This window comes from Lepidochelys kempii, chromosome 3, assembly GCF_965140285.1.
Source record: "Lepidochelys kempii isolate rLepKem1 chromosome 3, rLepKem1.hap1, whole genome shotgun sequence".
Lineage (NCBI taxonomy): Eukaryota > Metazoa > Chordata > Testudines > Cheloniidae > Lepidochelys > Lepidochelys kempii.
In genome coordinates, this window is record NC_136382.1 from 176560782 (window position 1) to 176579805 (window position 19024).

Below are 19024 nucleotides of genomic sequence, written 5' to 3' on the forward strand. Positions count from 1 at the left end.
TCAGCAAGAAAACAGAACAAAATACCATCTCCTCACCCACCAGATTCTCAAAAGAAATCTCAGTTCTCCAACAACCTCAGCACTCCTCAATCTCCTGCCCAGAATCATGAGCTCTGCAGGGCCAATACATGCAGGCTATTTTAAACCATGAGGAGCAAGAGCAGACTGAATTCCAAAGGCCTGGGGCCCTCACAGACAACACCCTTCTGGCAGCTTCCTCTCTTAGGATACGTCTACACTGTAGAAAACCCCTATGTCAGTAAGTCTCAAAGCCTGCATCTGCAGACTCCAGCTCACGCTATGATGCTAAAAATAGGCATGTAGACATTTCCATTTGGGGTAGAGCTGAGGCTCTGAAACCCAGCGAGGAGGGTGGATCTCAGAGCCCAATCTCCAGCCTGAGTGAGAACATCTACATGACGATTTTTAGCACAGTAGTGCCAGCCCTGTGAACCTGAGTCTGTAAACCTGAGCTCTGAGCCATACTGCCGCAGGTTATTTATTTTGCAGTGTAGCCAGACACCCATATTCCAGGAGAGCTTCAGCCCTAGTCAGTGATGAGCTGCCAAAATCTTAACAACGGGTTCCCTCCTCACCCCACGAGGGGGTCGTTGCCCACCCCCACCCCCCGGGACTCCTGCCCCATCCAACCCCCCCACATTCCTTGACGCCGCACCCCAGGACCCCTGCCCCATCCACCCCCCTCCCCTGTCCCCTGACTGCCCCCAGAACCGGGCAGGAGGGTCTCGTGGGCCACCGTAGTGGGTGCCTACCCCACCCCTAAGAGCCAGAGGCACCTGCCAGGGGGTGAGGTGGGGAGTCCCGGAGGTGCTTACCTGGGGTGGCTCCCAGGAAGCATCCGGCAGGTCCCTCTGGCTCCTAAGGGTTGGGGAGCATAGCTAGGGGGGGAACAGGGGGAGCGGCCTTAGGTGCTGACTCCCTGGGTGCTCCGGGGCTGGAGCACCCAAGGGGAAAATTTGGTGGGTGCAGAGCACCCACCAGCAGCTCCCCCCCCACACACTCGGCCCCAGCTCACCTCTGTAACGCCTCCACCTCTGCCTCCTCCCCTGAATGCACCACCCCGCTCTGCTTCTCTGCCCCCCACCCCGCTGCCCAGGAATCAGCTGTTCGTGCAGGAAGCAGGGGTGGGCTCAGAAGCAGGCGGTGGCTTCCCGCTCAGGACCAGAAAGGCAGAGGTGAGCCGGGGCAGGGAGCGGTTCCCCTGCTGCGGCGCAGGCGGCCCTCCTCGCGCCCCCTCGCCCCAGCTCACCTCCGGCTCCCTAGGCCTGAGCGGGAAGCCGCCGCCTGTTTCTCAGCCCGCCCCAGCTTCCAGCGCGAACAGCTGATTCGCGGGAAGCCAGGGGAGGCAGAGAAGCAGAGCGGGGCGGCGCATTCAGGGGAGGAGGCGGAGACAGATCGGAGGTGAGCTGGGGCCGGGGGGTGGGGTGGGGAGCTGCTGGTGGGTGCTCTGCACCCACCAAATTTTCTCTTTGGGTGCTCCAGGGCTGGAGCACCCATGGAGTCGCCACTTTTGGCCGGTTAAATTTAGAAGGTGCCACTTTTGGCCGGCCACTTTTGGCCGGTTAAATTTAGAAGCCCTTTTAGAACCAGTTGTCCCTCGCGGAACAACCAGTTCTAAAAGGGCTTCTAAATTTAACAACCGGTTTTAGCGAACCGGTGCGAACTGGCTCCCGCTCACCACTAGCTCTAGTGCCTTTCCTGATCACAGCAGAGGCAGTATGGCATAGACAGTAGGGAACCGCCAGGTGGACAGATTCCAGGCCATTTTGGACTTTTACGGTTAAAACCAATACTTTTAAGTCCACCCAGAAGCCAAAAGGCAGCGAGTGAAGATCACGGAACACTGATGTCCTATGCTTATGGCAAAATACTCCCCTCAACACATGAGCTGCTTGTTGATAAATTATATAGCCAATTGCTTGACCACATTTGGTTTGTCATGAAGTGTACTCAACACACCAAATAACCAATGTCAGTCAGGTTTATTAATATGGTACAGGGAAAAGGTTCTATACCAGGGGTCGGCAAACCTTTCAGAAGTGGTGTGCCGAGTCTTCATTTATTCCCACTAATTCAAGGTTTCCCATGCCAGTAATACATTTTAACATTTTTAGAAGGTCTCTTTCTATAAGTCTGTAATGTATAACTAAACTATTGTTGTCTGTAAAGTAAATAAGGTTTTTAAAATGTTTAAGAAGCTTCATTTAAAATTAAATTAAAATGCAGATCTTATCAGTTTAGTGTGATCCTTGCCCTGGCTTTCCCTGGCTGAGTTTTCCAATGTCTGGCACGTATTTGGATACTTTAAGCTGCACACAGGCTTCTGAGTGATCAGTTGTTAACTGACTCCGAGAGGGACAGAGGACAGATTTCATATGTGAAAATACCTGTTCACACAGGTATGTGAATCCAAAGCCTGAAAGCATTGCAAACGCAATTTTCTTCAAACAGTTACATTTCACTGGCAGGGACGTCCAGCAGGTCAGAACAGAGGCCCCATGATCTCTCTCGGTAGCTTCAAGTGCACTCCGCAGATCTCCAAACTTTGATGCCCACAATTCTGAGCTTTTTAACTGAATGAGCTGCATTTCGAAATCTTCAACACCCATCCACTGAAATACAGACAAATCCAAGTTGCTTTCGTTGAACTTTTCAGGTTTAATTAGAAAAAAAGCATTGGGCCAAATTGCTGGAAATCTTGAAATCTGTCAGAAAATTCTGATTCCAGTTCTTGCATGTACATTCTAATCTCAACGTCAAATGCAGTGCGCTGTTCCACGTGGCGTGATAGTGATGTAAGCAGCAAATCAGGACTTAAAAATATCCCAGCACCGTGGCACTGGAACAATTTTTAAGGTGGGGTGCTGAGCTGTGCCCCCTCTTGACCCTGTCTGCACCCCTCACTGCCCCAGGTTGGGGCCAGTGGGCCACAGCTGGGGGTGGCTGCAGAGCCCCGGGCCGGTGGCCGGGACTCCAGGCCAGCAGCGGAGCCCCCGGGACTGGTGGCTGGGACCCGGGGCTGGCAGCGGGCTGAGCGGGGCTCGCAGATGGAACCCCAGCTGGCAGGAGCCAGTGGCCGGTACCCCAGGCCAGCAGCAGAGCCCTCGGGACCGGTGCCCAGGACCCGGGCAGTGTGAGTGCCACTGAAAATCAGCTCACGTGCCCCTTTGGCACGAATGACATAGGTTGCCTACCCCTGCTCTGTACAATACCAATGATGTTACATTCACCTTATGCAGAAGGTGTGCTCCCCAAAGTTACATCTTTAAAGCTATCCATTTATACACTTGTTTACCAGTAAAAGGTACCATATACGTCATTTAAAACTAGTTGCAATGTACCCCTTATCCGTTTTCTGAATCCACCATGCATTCCAGGTCATGATGCACCCATATCTTTGTTCCGGGAACATGAATTCCAGGTACTATGGGGCATGAAGACACCTCCTAGGCCTGTCCCAGGATAAATAGATTTATGAGGGTAACTCATAAGGAAACAATTATATGTTCTGATACTGACAGTTTTCCTATATACTTAAGACAAAACTTACTTCAGCTAATACAAGGGGCTGTGGGATGCTTTAGCATAAGTAAACAGGATTATAACAGAAGTACAGAGAGAAGGTGGGTGAGGTAGTATTTTTTACTGCACCAACTTCTGTTGCGGAGAGAGACGAGCTATTGAGCTACACACAACTCTTCTTCAGGTTTAGAAAAGGTACTAAGAGTGTCACAGCTTAATATAAGATTGAACAGATAGTTTAGCATAACTACTTATGCTAAACTATAAGCATAACTACTTATGTGAAACTATCTGTTTGATCTTGTATTTAGCTGTGAAACTCTCAAAGTCTGGGGGTGTCCAGTTCTGGGCTTTTGATTTGGGCTCATCTGTAACACAGAAAAGACAGAAAATAAATCAGGGGTTCTTCACATAAAGATGTTTAGGATTTTTATTTTATTTTATTTTGTGGGGGGCAGGGTATCTTTATCAGAATTTGTTAATCACAATGAACACTGAATCACATCCAAGGGAAACAATCTGCATTGGTATGTACGAATAAAGCCGCTGTCTAAGATAAAGATCACTCAGACCATACATCCACCCTTTATATTACAAATGGACTTTATGGCTTGTAAAAGGTTGTTTTTTAATTAAATGGCTGGGTGACTCATTCCTCCAAGAGTCACCGCTGAGATGATCCATGGCACGCAGGAGCAGCTGAGACAAGAAACAGCTGGAAACTGGGCCTCCTTTGGCAGACTAAAGCACAGAGATATAGGAAACAGGAGGCCTACAATCTTGGAGCCTAATCCTACAGATGCTGAGTGCCCTCAACTTCCAGCAAAGCCCGTGGCATTTGAGGGTGCTCATCATGATACAGGAGGTGCTTAGCACCTTGCAAGATCAGTCCCTTAATAAAATTAGCTGCATTCAAAAATGCATGTGAATGGAAAGGAGTGAAGAGTTCTCCAGGTAAATATTGTTCCATTGTTGTAACAAGAAATCCTCCTTTTCCTGTCTAGTCTCACTTCTGGAGTCAAGACCCTAGTTCATTCCCCCCCATATACCAAGATGCATAATAGCCAGGTTGGACTACAAACCTTTGTGCACTGGAGAGAGATATATTTTCCTCAGTTAGACTATAGCAATGAAATGGATGCTACTCAGAGTCAGACTTGTATATTGAGGGGACAATATACTGAAACCCAATGGCATTTCATAAAGTACCATACAGTTTTGCTCTCTCAGTAGAGACACTCACACGAGGATGGGGTGAATACCAGTATCCTAGTTTATCCCCAGGATAGAGCTCTGTGGGCAGGAGCTGACTTCATGCTGTGAAAAGGGACTGCTTGATGGCTCTGAATAATCCTGTGCAAAGAAGAATTTTGGGGACAAAGTAGTCTGAGGAAGGGACCACCAGATCCATGATGACATGAACTCTACAGATCCAATTCTATGGGGCTCTGCCTGTCAGATGGGAACAACAGCTGCAGAAAGCCTGATCTGCACTTGTGGGGTCTGCCTACAAGATGGAGAGACAAATTCCATCTCACACAGACCTTCTGAGTTCCCCACACAAAGACCGATTACTCCAGCTTTGTGTGAACAGGAGTGATTGTCCTCTGTAGCTCTTATTAATAGTAACAGCTGTACTTATCTGCAGGGAGGAAATCTACTCCCACTACATATCTCACTTGCACTGACCAAGTACCAACATCATTTCTCATTGCTACGGACTATTTACGGCATCTCTGATACAAAGAAATACATCTTTTCACCATCCTGCTACCTGTTCCCTTATATGACACACACTTACAGCCCTGTGCTCCAAGGGGCCAAGTGCCTCCTGCAAGCTGCTGACAGCCTTTAATACCCCCAAGACAAGAGAGGATGGATGGACTGATGGTTAGTCACTAGCCTCCTAGTCCAGAGTGTGTTGGGTGTTCTGTTCCAAGCTCTGCCCCAGATATCCTCTGTGAGCTTTGGTAAGTCACCCAGGTGCTCTCTGTGCCTCTGGGCCCTCTCTATAAAAATGCAGATACCTCAGCATTTGTTGTGAGGATAATTATGTTAAAGACTGTGAGGTGCTCAGACACTATGGTAATAGGGGATATATAAGTACCTTGGATAGGGGATAGTAAGTGCCTCAGAGTAGGTGGTTGACACTTTTCCTGACTGGGTCTCTTCTCTGTGCCTAGGTACTGGTGCCTATAAATACCATAGTGAGACAGACATTTTTCCAGTAAGATGTGCTGTGAACTGTAAGCAATTGCACCAACCAGTTGGCCTGAGGAGGAAAATTGCTATTGATGCTGGGATTTTCCAAGGGAGTTGGGCACTCAAATCCCACCAAATTTCAATGTGACTCAGGTGCCTTTGGCTCCTTGGAAATTCCCAGCCTAATTGTTTAGGAAAATGTTAACTTATTTTGGCCCCAGTTCAGAAAAGCACTTAAACACGTGCTTAACTTCAAGCATGTGCTTAAGTCCCATTAAGTGCTTTCTTGAATCAAGGCCAATGTGATATGGCCGTGAAAAAAGCTAATGCGGTCTTGGGATGCATCAGGAGCGGTATTTCCAGTAAGGATAAGGACGTTTTAGTACCGATATACAAGGCACTGGAATACTGTGTGCAGTTCTGGTTTCCCATGTTTAAGAAGGATGAATTCAAACTGGAACAGGTACAGAGAAGGGCTACTAGGATGATCCGAGGAATGGAAAACTTGTCTTATGAAAGGAGACTCAAGGAGCTTGGCTTGTTTAGCCTAACTAAAAGAAGGTTGAGGGGAGATATGATTGCTCTCTATAAATATATCAGAGGGATAAATACTGGAGAGGGAGAGGAATTATTTAAGCTCAGTACCAATGTGGACACAAGAACAAATGGATATGAACTGGCCACCAGGAAATTTAGATTAGAAATTAGACGAAGGTTTCTAACCATCAGAGGAGTGAGGTTATGGAATAGCCTTCCAAGGGAAGCAGTGGGGGCAAAAGATCTATCTGGCTTTAAGATTAAACTCAATAAGTTTATGGAGGAGATGGTATGATGGGATAACATGGTTTTGGTAATTAAATATTCACGGTAAATAGGCCCAATGGCCTGTGATGGGATATTAGATGAGGTGGGATCCGAGTTACCCAGGAAAGAATTTTCTGTAGTATCTGGCTGATGAATCTTGCCCATATGCTCAGGGTTTAGCTGATCGCCATATTTGGGGTCGGGAAGGAATTTTCTTCCAGGGCAGATTGGAAGAGGCCCTGGAGGTTTTTCGCCTTCCTCTGTAGCATGGGGCACGGGTCACTTGCTGGAGGATTCTCTACTCCTTGAAGTCTTTAAACTACAATTTGAGGACTTCAGTAGCACGGATATAGGTGTGAGGTTTTTTGCAGGAGTGGTGGGTGAAATTCTGTGGCCTGCGTTGTGCAGGAGGTCAGACTAGATGATCATAATGGTCCCTTCTGACCTAAATATCTAAAATATCTATGAATCTATGTCTCTGCTCCTTCTTTTTCTCATCCTCCTTCCCCTCCCCCACTTCCTTCACTTCCGTTTTTTTTCCCTTAACTTATATCTCTTCCTCCATCTTTCAGTGTCTGGCATTCTCTTTCATTCTCTTTTCCTCCATCTTCCTCATTTGCCTTCCCTTTCATGTCTCCATGTTGCATTTTCCCCCTTTCCTTGTTTCTCCTCTTCCATCTCTCTTTCATATTCCCATCCCCAACAAACTCTTCTCCTCCCTAACCATCTCTTCTTCCCTCACTCCCAATACCCTCCTCTTGCCTGCTAAGAATGAATGGGTGAAAGGAATGCAATAGATGCAAACTATTTGGAATTTACTGAGATGCTTGATACAGTGTCAGGCCATCTCAACATTAATTCAAGCTGGTTTGGTTATAAACCCGGTCACATGGATTGACAACCAGTCGTTGGACCATATGACAAAAGGGTAATGCTAAATGATAATGTACAGAACTGAAGTGGAGAGTGTCCAGTAGAGTAGCATCAGAGTTCAGTGTTAGGGCCTGTTTACTTTAACCTTTTCAGTAATGATCTAGAAGTGGGGATAAAGAGCATGCTAATGAACCTCACAGAAGATGCTCAGCTGGGAGGTGTTGTGAATGCCATTGAAGGCTGAAGAGGAAAAGGATCCAGAGAAGTTTCGCGTATGGGCAGAAAATAACAAAATGAAATTTGATCTGGAGAAATGCATCAGAGGAAAAATAATCCAAAGTATAGTTATTCAAAGGGAGAGAGAGGAACTTGGAAAGCAGCAATGTTGAAAAGACTGTGGATGATAGAAGACAACATGAGTGGGGCATGTAGCGACTATACATACATATGTGTTCCTATCACTTTTAGCTCTGTCCTCAGTTTCTTCATTTGTTTGTTGTGCCTGCTTGTTGCATTCTCTCTTAAATTAGATTGTAAACTCTCCAGGGCAGGGACTATCTTCTACTCTGTGTTTGAACAGCAACCAGTGAAATTGAGCTCTAATCCTGATTAGGGCTTCTAGGCTGTTCTGTAATACCATAATAATAATACTCCTTAATAATGGACCTTGCAGTACATTATTGCTGCAGAAAAGTCCATATACTTTTGGGCAGCATACTCAGAAGCATGACATCACAGAACTGGAAGGTAATAAGCACTCTGCATTCTGGTGTCATCACACCTGGAGCAGTGCATTCAATTCTGGGCATGTCACTACTAGAAGCATTTTGACAAATCAAGGGAATCCAGCAATTAAAATGATCCATGGGCTAAAGGGACTGGCTTGTGAGAAATGTTGAAGGGGCTAACTGTGCCTCCTGTAGTTTGGCTAAGCCATGAGTAAGGTGCGGACCTGAAAACCAGAGCTGGGTGGAGGATGGAAATTCCATTTCATTAAGGATTTAAACGTTTGTCTTCATTCTGATTAGGAACAAAACATGTAAATTTCCAAAATTCTCCACAAAAGAAAAGTTCTGGGTGGTGGAAATAATTTTGGGTCGATTAAAATGTTTCATCTTTGCAAAATCAAGATGTTTCGTTTTGATTTCTTGGTTTTAGTTTTATATTATTTTATAAATGATTCACAATGAAATGTCATTTCAAAATGAAAAATTGAAACATTTCATTCCAGAAATGTCAAAACAGGGCATTTCAACATTGTCAGTACTTTTTCTCTCAGTTTTTCACAGAAATTAAAATTTGGCAAATTTGACACCAAGCATTTTGACTTCAGTAGAACTGCATTCTCTAACTGAAAATGGTTCCATCGAAGATTTTCCAACCAGCTCTACAATTATGAAATCTCATAGGGTTGGATCCAAAGCCCATTAAAGTCAATAGAAAGACTCCTACTGACTTTAGATCAGGACCATCAATCAGCATCAAGGAGAGAAAGGAAATTATTTAGGGTGGTAAATAGGGTATGACTAGAAGTAATGGGATAGAATTAATAAAGAGAAAATTTAAGATAGATATCAGAAAGTCTTCCTCACAGTGAACCTTGCTGGTTGTGAAATAGTCACCCATGAGGCGTGAAAGCCCCATTGCTTGGAACCTTCAAAGTAGAGTGGAAAGAAACAACATAGTCAAGACCAAGCATGCTCTGGCAGTGTGATGGCTTCCATAGATGACCTAATATGTTTCAACATCTCTGAACCTGATTTTATGTATCACAGGTGTTTAAACAGAAACTGTTACCATGGTGTGTCCTGATACCAAAGTATGCTATGAAATCATAGTTGGCGCAGCAAACACACAGTTCAAAGCATATAAACTGTGAGAAAACTGGTACCAAAGATCTTCTAAATAGTGGAAAACATATTTGGGATGGAGTAGATTTTAATATCCAGAAAAATCACTTCTGCAGCTATTTTATGGTATGAACATCTCTGCACATTAGCAGTACATCAATATTTTCTTTATATTTAGCAATAAATTAAAATCATTTTCTGAATTACGTAATCTTGGTCAGACTAGCAGGATTGTAATTGTCTGATTCATAATTTGTAATTTGAAAATACAAACAGCTTTTGCACCATTTATGACAATAGAAAATCCTTCTGATTGAATTCTAGACCTGTGTTTGGTCCAGAGTTTATAATGACGGTACTGCCTTCTGGCATTTGCACTAGGCAAGGAGAACTTTGTTTCATAGAATCATAGAATATCAGGGTTGGAAGGGACCTCAGGAGGTCATCTAGTCCAACCCCCTGCTCAAAGCAGGACCAATCCCCAATTTTTGCCCCAGATCCCTAAATGGCCCCCTCAAGGACTGAACTCACAACCCTGGGTTTAGCAGGCCAATGCTCAAACCACTGAGTTTGAATGTGGGAGGTTCATTTGACTGTGAGGAAAACTATAATATGCTCTAAACATTCTACATGGACAATAATGCTTTTTTGGTTGGTTGGTTGATTGATTCATAAATGATGTAACTCCTTTTGCAAGGGTAAGTGTGCTTTTAGAGAATAACAAACTATGGTCTGAATCCTGCAAGCACATGCATGTGCTTAACTTTAAGCATGTTAGTAGTCCAAATGACTGTAATGGGAATTACTCCTGTGAATAAAATTAAGCACACACACAAGCTTTTGCAGGATCAAGATTGGTATACACATATAAGGCAGGTTTCAGAGTAACAGCCGTGTTAGTCTGTATTCGCAAAAAGAAAAGGAGTACTTGTGGCACCTTAGCGATTAACCAATTTATTTGAGTATAAGCTTTTGTGAGCTACAGTTCACTTCATCGGATGCATACTGTGGAAAGTACAGAAGATCTTTTTATACACACAAACCATGAAAAAATGGGTGTTTACCACTACAAAAGGTTTTCTCTCCCCCCACCCCACTCTCCTGCTGGTAATAGCTTATCTAAAGTGATCACTCTCCTTACAATGTGTATGATAATCAAGGTGGGCCATTTCCAGCACAAATCCAGGGTTTAACAAGAACATCTGGGGGGGGGGGGGGAGGTTAGGAAAAAAACAAAGGGAAATAGGTTACCTTGCATAATGACTTAGCCACTCCCAGTCTCTATTCAAGCCTAAGTTAACTGTATCCAATTTGCAAATGAATTCCAATTCAACAGTTTCTCGTTGGAGTCTGTTTTTGAAGTTTTTTTGTTGAAGTATTGCCATTTTTAGGTCTGTAATCGAGTGATCAGAGAGATTGAAGTGTTCTCCAACTGGTTTTTGAATGTTATAATTCTTGACGTCTGATTTGTGTCCATTTATTCTTTTACGTAGAGACTGTCCAGTTTGACCAATGTGCCAGCAATGCCCCTCTGCCATGTACATTGGTCAAACTGGACAGTCTCTACGTAAAAGAATAAATGGACACAAATCAGACATCAAGAATTATAACATTCATAAACCAGTCGGAGAACACTTCAATCTCTCTGGTCACGCGATTACAGACATGAAAGTTGCAATATTACAACAGAAAAACTTCAAATCCAGACTCCAGCGAGAGACTGTTGAATTGGAATTCATTTGTAAATTGGATACAATTAACTTAGGCTTGAATAGAGACTGGGAGTGGCTAAGTCATTATGCAAGGTAACCTATTTCCCTTTGTTTTTTCCTTACCCCCACCCCTAGACATTCTTGTTAAACCCTGGATTTGTGCTGGAAATGGCCCACCTTGATTATCATACACATTGTAAGGAGAGTGATCACTTTAGATAAGCTATTACCAACAGGAGAGTGCGTTTGTGGGGGAGGGGGGAGAAAACCTGAATTTGTGCTGGAAATGGCCCAACTTGATTATCATACACATTGTAAGAAGAGTGATCACTTTAGGTAAGCTATTACCAGCAGGAGAGTGGGGTGGGGGAAGAGAAAACCTTTTGTAGTGGTAAACACCCATTTTTTCATGGTTTGTGTGTATAAAAAGATCTTCTGTACTTTCCACAGTATGCATCCGATGAAGTGAGTTGTAGCTCATGAAAGCTTATGCTCAAATAAATTGGTTAGTCTCTAAGGTGCCAAAAGTACTCCTTCTCTTTTTACATATAAGGCAGTACCTGAGCCTGCATTCCTCAAATATTCAAAACTCCCATTAGGATCACTTCATCCACTATTAAAAGGCAACCACCTTTGTGATGGGACACAGCTGCCATTATCTGTTGGTGCCAGAACCACTACACAAGATTTGAGGGACAGGAAGAAGAGGAAGAATGTGTTATCCACCAAAAGGAGCAAGGCGATTTAGACAGATGGAAAATATTTATCCACACTGGGATGTGCTTAGGACACTGGGAGGGGAGATCAATAATAATAATGTATATATTATATTTAGAGATATGCAAGCATGATATTTTAGGTGAATGAAAGATTGAACTGATTTTAGTATATTTTCAAAACTCTTTGGGGTTAGCCACATTGGCATAGCAGAAAATAGTATTTTAAATTATTGTATATAAAATATGTGTAAACATAATATGCACACATCTGCACAAAATGGTAGATTGTGCTACTAACCTGAGAGTAACAAGAAAATAGTATGTAACTGAAAATGAAACACCCTTACAATTAAGTAGCTTAACACTTGAATTAATTTTATTTTTTTCTTATATCTCTTTGCATAATCAATGTAAATAAATAAATAAGGCAATGTTTTTAATCCCTAAAAGGAAAAGCAATGCTACCGCGTAGCACTCATTTGCAACCTTACAATATCAACCCATTGCGGATGCTAGCGTGGGGCCAAAAACCTGTTAAAACGTAATTTCCATGAAAAACTGAAAACAATTTTCCTGAATTTTTTTTGAAAATCTGTTTTCTATTTCCCCACCAGTTCCAGTGCACATACAATTGATGAAACATAAAGTTTATAAATCATGAAGAAAATGTCTTACCTTACACTTTAAAACTTACAATTGTTTCACATTAGTAGCCTGTGATTGAAGAGAAGAAAAACCAACATGAATGTGTGCCAGTGGAGCTAATATCTTAAATATTAAGATTTTGGAATACACATTTGCAATAGGTGAGTAATACTTTTAACATTCACAGCTTGCGATCTGTGTTGCTGCAAAATGGAAATACAGTTAATGTAACTTCGGATTTTTGATATGTCTGGAAGAAAGATGTGATTTCTGGTAAAATATTATTTTACCAGATTAAGATTTTGTTGAATGTTTCAGTGGAGCTTTGCAGATTTACATCAGCTGAGAGTCTGCCCTATACACTGATGTTTGGAAATACTGGAAAAAAATCTATTTAAAAGAGTCCCCAACTGTAATGTTTTCTTTATTGTTCTTCCCTCATTATTGCACTATTATCACCACTTGCATGAAAACAGGGTCTATCGGTGGAGAGCTCGAAGTGCTAGAGCTAGAGCTATCAGTACCGGGTAATTGTTCATTTGCAATCAGGGCTCTTTTATGTGAGGCTCTACAGGGTTCCATTCTATCAGCCACCCTATTCAACATGGTCGTGAGCCAGTGGGAGTGTTGGCAAGAGGCATGGGGTTTGGAATTTCAATATACAGAGGGCACAGTTCTGTATCTCCATGATCTCCTCCAACTCATTTGGTACACATGAGTGATTTATCCAGAGTCTAGCAGAGACTGGAGCATGGATGAGAGCAAGCAGGCTGATAAGCAACCTGAATGAGGCTGAAGCAATGATTATAGAGTAGGGGAAGCAACTGTCAGAAATGGTGACAATTATACAGAGCACCCTAGGCTGATGGCATATAGGTAGGCCATTTGTTATTCATGTTCACAACCTAGGGTCTTGTTGAAATACCCAGCTCCTCCTGGATATTTAGCCAATAGCTGTTGCTAAGTGCACCTTTTTTTTTTAATGGCAAGCTCGATAAAAGAGTTATGGGCTTTTCTCTTGGATTTGAACCCCAGCATGACCACCCAGGTCACTGTCACACCTAATCTAATCTATCTAGGAACTATCACTATGAAGTTCTTGGTGCTTCTCAAAAGTTAAAAGTTACAAGGTCACTTTACTACAATGTACCACACACGGAGTGACAACCAAAATTCATTCTGAAACTTTGGCTAGCGTGCAATGCAGCTGCCCATCTATTACACAACACTTCTCTGAAGGAGCAGATTGCACCTGTGCTTTGAGATCTGCAGTGGTTACCAAATGAATTCTGCATAAAGTTTAAGGGGTTGGCTTTGACTTTCAAAGGCCTAAACAATATGGGTTCAAGGTACCTGAGGAACCATCTCTTTCCCTACATGAGTGACACCATGGCAGGTTCTGTCAGCTCAGTCACTCAAGATGACAGTCCCAGGTTGAAGCAGGGTGGGAATGGTAACAGACTGCTCCAGAATATGCTTCCATACTTCTGGGTCTGCCAAAGCCTGGATTTAATTCCTTCAGGATGTGCTGTGCTTTCCTATCTTAGCCTCTTTTAGCGGTGGGGCATGGGGTAACATAAGGATGGGGTGGAGAGCAGGTAGTTTTGAATGATGAGGCAGGCTGTTTGTGCTTTGTGATGCAATAAGTGGTATGTTTTATCATGATTGTGTTGTGCTCAGGGATTTGGGAATAAGTCTTAAAATAAATAAATAAACTAAAAAGTAGGCTTAGAAGGATTATATTTTTTGTCAGTAAATGTTGATTTCACTGTACACACACAAACCAGTGAAAAAATATTTCCTTTGATAATAATTGAAATTTACACATAGGCAAAGTAAGAAAAACACTACTTGAGTACATTAGAGTTTAATGTAAGGATATTTACTCTGTCTACTTTGACATGTGATCGTAACAAGTTGTGTTTTAATGGTTATAAAGCTTTAACTTTTTGAATCTCAACATCTGCTGTGATTAAATAATGATTGTCTAACCCCCACATAATTTTCTTCAACTATGAAAATTTAAACTGATAAAAATTGAAAAAATACTTAAAATAAACATCAATATCCATTGAAATTATTAAAAAATAAAAATTGATTCTGCCAAGCCTAAATAAAAGGTAAGTGAGTTTCACTATCACTGAATTCACTATCAATGCGGTCTCCTGCATTTCAGGAATCTGCTGTTTAATAAATTGAGTAGGGGGTGAACACTGAGCACCAATGGGAGTTTTGTCATTGACCTTAATGGGGCCAGGGTTTCATCCCTAATCTCTTATACAATATATTTTATCATTAGTTCTTGCCAAGCTAATGTGAGGGTGCTGGCCAACAAAGTTGCTGACTGATTCTTTTCATACTGGTCTTCACAGTTCAGCCCCAATTCAACCTGACACCCTCTTGTTTTGAAAAGTTTTCTTGTTATCTATAGGGGATAAGTTCTCATTTTGTGAAGGGAAGGGGGGAAAGATCCCAACAACTCTTCACAACAGGAAAATTAATTGGTGTTAATTTCTAACCTGGCCAAATCACACTCACTGGGAAGGAGGCTCTCTCAATTAGAAAGTAATTTTTAAAAATCTACCCCTTTCGGATAAAGGATTTTGCTCTGTGTGTGTGGTTAGCGGGAAAGAGAGAAAATGAGACGTTACAATCTCATGTTCTATAGAGATGAAATTTTAATATGCATAGATACGGGTTTGTTTCATATAGGTGCATGTATATATGTACATCATCATCTCTATCCATCTAGCTAATCCATCTCGTTTAAAACTCCCTCTTTCAGACAGCTAGCTCATCTACAAGACGGTCAGCTCCCAAATCAGCTGGCATGTGACGGTGGTTTTATTGGAGGAAGGGATTCCCCTTTTTCTTTTCCTTTCCAGAAGGAAGCCCGGGGCGCCCTGGCAAAGCCTCGGACGTTTCTCAGAGCTGCTGGCTCTTTGGAGAGGAGCCCTCAGTTGCTCTTTAGCCCTTTGGCTTCGCTCCTCCTTTCCCCTCCGAATCAAGCTAGTCTGAGCTTGCAGGGTTTCCGAAGTGGTGGCTGAAGCCGGGACACGTTGGGGGAGGGGGCGGGAAGGAAAGTGGCAGAACACTTGCTGTGGGGAGCTCTGCCCTGGCCCCTCTCCCTGGGGTGTTTGTCGCTGCAGCCTGGGTGCGGGGCTAGCTGGCGCCTGGGTGGCCGCCTGGGAGAGAGGAGAAAAGTGCCGTGCTTTGTACTGGTTTTCCTGCTCAAAGTTCCTGTTTTCTCGGCGCTGCAAGTCTTATGATCCATTGTGTCATCGAGCTCAGCTGGCTGGGGCGAGAGGAAGGAAAATCCCTCCGAGCCAAATTTGGCCCTGCCTGCCAGGGCGGGCGGGCGGGGGAGAGAAATGCCATCTCCGGCGAGCGGCGGCGCCTGCTAAGCGACCCGCAGCCGGGGGCGGCGGGGATGCGGGGTCGCCCTGCGGAGCGCTGCTGAAGCCTTGACCATGACGACTGGCCCCGAACCATGGCCAATGGGAGCGGGGCGGTCATGCTGAAATGCGTGGTGGTGGGGGACGGGGCCGTGGGCAAAACTTGCCTGCTGATGAGCTATGCCAACGACGCCTTTCCAGAGGAGTACGTGCCCACCGTGTTTGACCACTACGCAGGTAAGGGGCGCCCGCGACCGGCGCTGAAAGGCGGGCGCGCAGAAGTGCTGAGTAAGAGGCTCCTCCTCGGCGAGAGCAGAACTTGAGCGGAACTTTGCCGTCTTCCAGCCCTGAGCCTCCTGCCTTGACCTTCTTCACACAGGCTGGTTTTAACCCTTCTGTGCCGGGCCTGCCTTTGCCCGGCCGCCTCCCCTTGGAAAGGGCCCGCCAGGTGAAAGGGCACACAGAGGGTCCTGGCCCAGTATGCTGTAAGTGCTGGGGGGCGATGCCGGCGTATATAAATGTCTGAACGAGACCAACCAATTAAGAAGTGCCTGGAAAGGGTTTAAACAGGACTGCCACTCGCTCTGGGTGCTGGACGTGAAAGGACATCAATATTAAACCCATTCTTTCTGCATCTCCAAGTGCATTGCAGACGTGTTCTTCTAGTAGCTTTTTTAGACCTCTGTTGTTTTTTTTTTTTAAATGTTGAGTCTACTCGTATAACTGAAAACACTCCCCTGCCTTTGTTTTTCCACGCCCATTAGCTACATTATTAGCGACACCTTTCTTTTCTCCTCTTTTTTTACAGTCACTGTTACAGTTGGGGGGAAGCAGTATCTGCTGGGGCTGTACGATACTGCAGGACAGGTGAGTACTTTCAGATCCAGCCAAAGCGTTAATCCAGCACCTGGAGGTTTTTTATTATTCCAGTCTGAAGTGTTTTCCAAAGCTCAGTTATTTTCATCGTTCTATACACACTGATTAATTCAGGGGTGTTCATTTATGTTGGACTGTCTCGCTACACTGATTTGTAATAATCACCTGCTTCCATCAAGTTCCATGTGTTGCCATGTTTTTAAAACCAATGATAAAAACAGGATGTTGGGTTTAAAAAAATAATTAATCAAACTCTTATTCCAGTCAGCTGTGGTAGACTTTATTTTTAGTTTTAAATGGCCAGGTCCTCTTGAGTTCTCTGTCTAGTCCCTTATTGGTGATTGAAGTACGTGACTGTAGAGTTCTGAATGGTGGATAATGGCATCATCTAATATTCTGGGAAGGATTTTGTCTGGTGTTGCGGTGCTGTAACAAACGTAACATCACTTGAATTCCTGAAATCATCATTCCGAGTCTAAACAACTGTAATGACTTCTGTAGCCTGTCCAGATTTGAAACCCTCTTTTGATTAGTATTCTGAATGGCTTTATGCAGTGTGCGATCTGTTTCTCTTCTGTTTCAAGCACACCACATCTGACAGAATCCCAGATTAGTGCAGTCTCGCTTAATTAGGAAAATTTAAATAACTAAAAGTTTTGCAATTTATAAAAAAGAGCACTTAAAATGAGGCAGTATCACTCTCCGCCACCTCCATTTGTAATAATTTATTTGGTGCCCAAACAAAACAAACTGAATAATTTGTGCTAGCAAGCCTCCAAATACAAATCCTATTGTGAAAGATGTTTTGTCCACCTGTAGTTTTAAAAACTGCTTATGGCAAATAAAACCTGCTTGAAGTGCAAGGGATCCCTAGTATTATTGTATTGATATTTGTGGCTACTGTTGTTACGATGTCAAGAAAAGATTTCAATAACTATTGAGTTTACATTAAAAACACCTACTTTCTGCAAATCTGCAGAAGTTAAATTACATGGAGCTGTGTGGGGTGGCTTATCTAAACAAAATAATTCATGTAGGTTGACATTGCAATGTCCTGCCTCATACTGAGAATGAGGGGCGATCAGCAGGTTATCTCAAGTGCTTATATACGAATGCACAAAGCCTTGGAAACAAGCAGGGAGAACTGGAGGTCCTGGTGATGTCAAGGAATTATGACGTGATTGGAATAACAGAGACTTGGTGGGATAACTCACATGACTGGAGTACTGTCATGGATGGTTATAAACTGTTCAGGAAGGACAGGCAGGGCAGAAAAGGTGGGGGAGTAGCACTGTATGTAAAGGAGCAGTATGACTGCTCAGAGCTCCGGTACGAAACTGCAGAAAAACCTGAGTGTCTCTGGATTAAGTTTAGAAGTGTGAGCAACAAGAGTGATGTAGTGGTGGGAGTCTGCTATAGACCACCGGACCAGGGGGATGAGGTGGATGAGGCTTTCTTCCGGCAGCTTGCAGAAGCAACTAGATCGCACGCCCTGGTTCTCATGGGTGACTTTAATCTTCCTGATATCTGCTGGGAGAGCAATACAGCGGTGCATAGACAATCCAGGAAGTTTTTGGAAAGCGTAGGGGACAATTTCCTGGTGCAAGTGCTAGAGGAGCCAACTGGGGGGGAGCTTTCTTGACCTGCTGCTCACAAACCGGGAAGAATTAGTAGGGGAAGCAAAAGTGGATGGGAATCTGGGAGGCAGTGACCATGAGTTGGATCCTGACACAGGGAAGAAAGGTAAGCAGCAGGATACGGACCCTGGACTTCAGGAAAGCAGACTTCGACTCCGTCAGGGAACAGATGGGTAGGATCCCCTGGGGGACTAACATGAAGGGGAAAGGAGTCCAGGAGAGCTGGCTGTATTTCAAGGAATCCCTGTTGAGGTTACAGGGACAAACCATCCCGATGTGTCGAAAGAATAGTAAATATGGCAGGCGACCAGCTTGGCTTAACGGTGAAATCCTAGCGGATCTTAAACATAAAAAAGAAGCTTACAAGAAGTGGAAGGTTGGACATATGACCAGGGAAGAGTATAAAAATATTGCTCGGGCATGTAGGAATGAAATCAGGAGGGCCAAATCGCACCTGGAGCTGCAGCTAGCGAGAGATTTTAAGAGTAACAAGAAGGGGTTCTTCAGGTATGTTGGCAACAAGAAGAAAGCCAAGGAAAGTGTGGGCCCCTTAATGAATGAGGGAGGCAACCTAGTGACAGAGGATGTGGAAAAAGCTAATGTACTCAATGCTTTTTTTGCCTCTGTCTTCACTAACAAGGTCAGCTCCCAGACTGCTGCGCTGGGCATCACAACATGGGGAATAGATGGCCAGCCCTCTGTGGAGAAAGAGGTGGTTAGGGACTATTTAGAAAAGCTGGACGTGCACAAGTCCATGGGGCCGGACGA

General features: G+C 44.0%; 1 protein-coding gene and 1 long non-coding RNA gene across 5 annotated transcripts in view; one reads left to right on the forward strand and one right to left on the reverse strand.

The window, feature by feature from the left end:
* Positions 1–19024, reverse strand: part of LOC144930433 (uncharacterized) — a 43955-nt gene that overhangs the window by 5161 nt on the left and 19770 nt on the right. The window contains exons 1-3 of one of the 2 annotated variants that reach the window (XR_013635588.1): positions 15911–17107; positions 12379–12417; positions 2409–2633 (exon numbers count right to left, since the gene is read on the reverse strand). This is a non-coding gene — a long non-coding RNA (uncharacterized LOC144930433). Of the gene's footprint in view, positions 1–2408; positions 2634–12378; positions 12418–15910; positions 17108–19024 lie in introns of those variants that run through there. The other variant, XR_013635589.1, reaches the window with a different exon arrangement.
* The window catches only part of RHOQ (ras homolog family member Q), a 36038-nt gene continuing 32370 nt past the window's right edge, over positions 15357–19024 (forward strand). For all 3 annotated transcript variants that reach the window (XM_073339127.2, XM_073339128.2, XM_073339129.2), the window contains exons 1-2: positions 15357–15980; positions 16552–16610. In XM_073339127.2, coding sequence (XP_073195228.2) covers positions 15839–15980; positions 16552–16610 — 201 coding nt within the window. In that variant the 5' untranslated portion in view covers positions 15357–15838. The remainder of the gene's footprint in view (positions 15981–16551; positions 16611–19024) is intronic.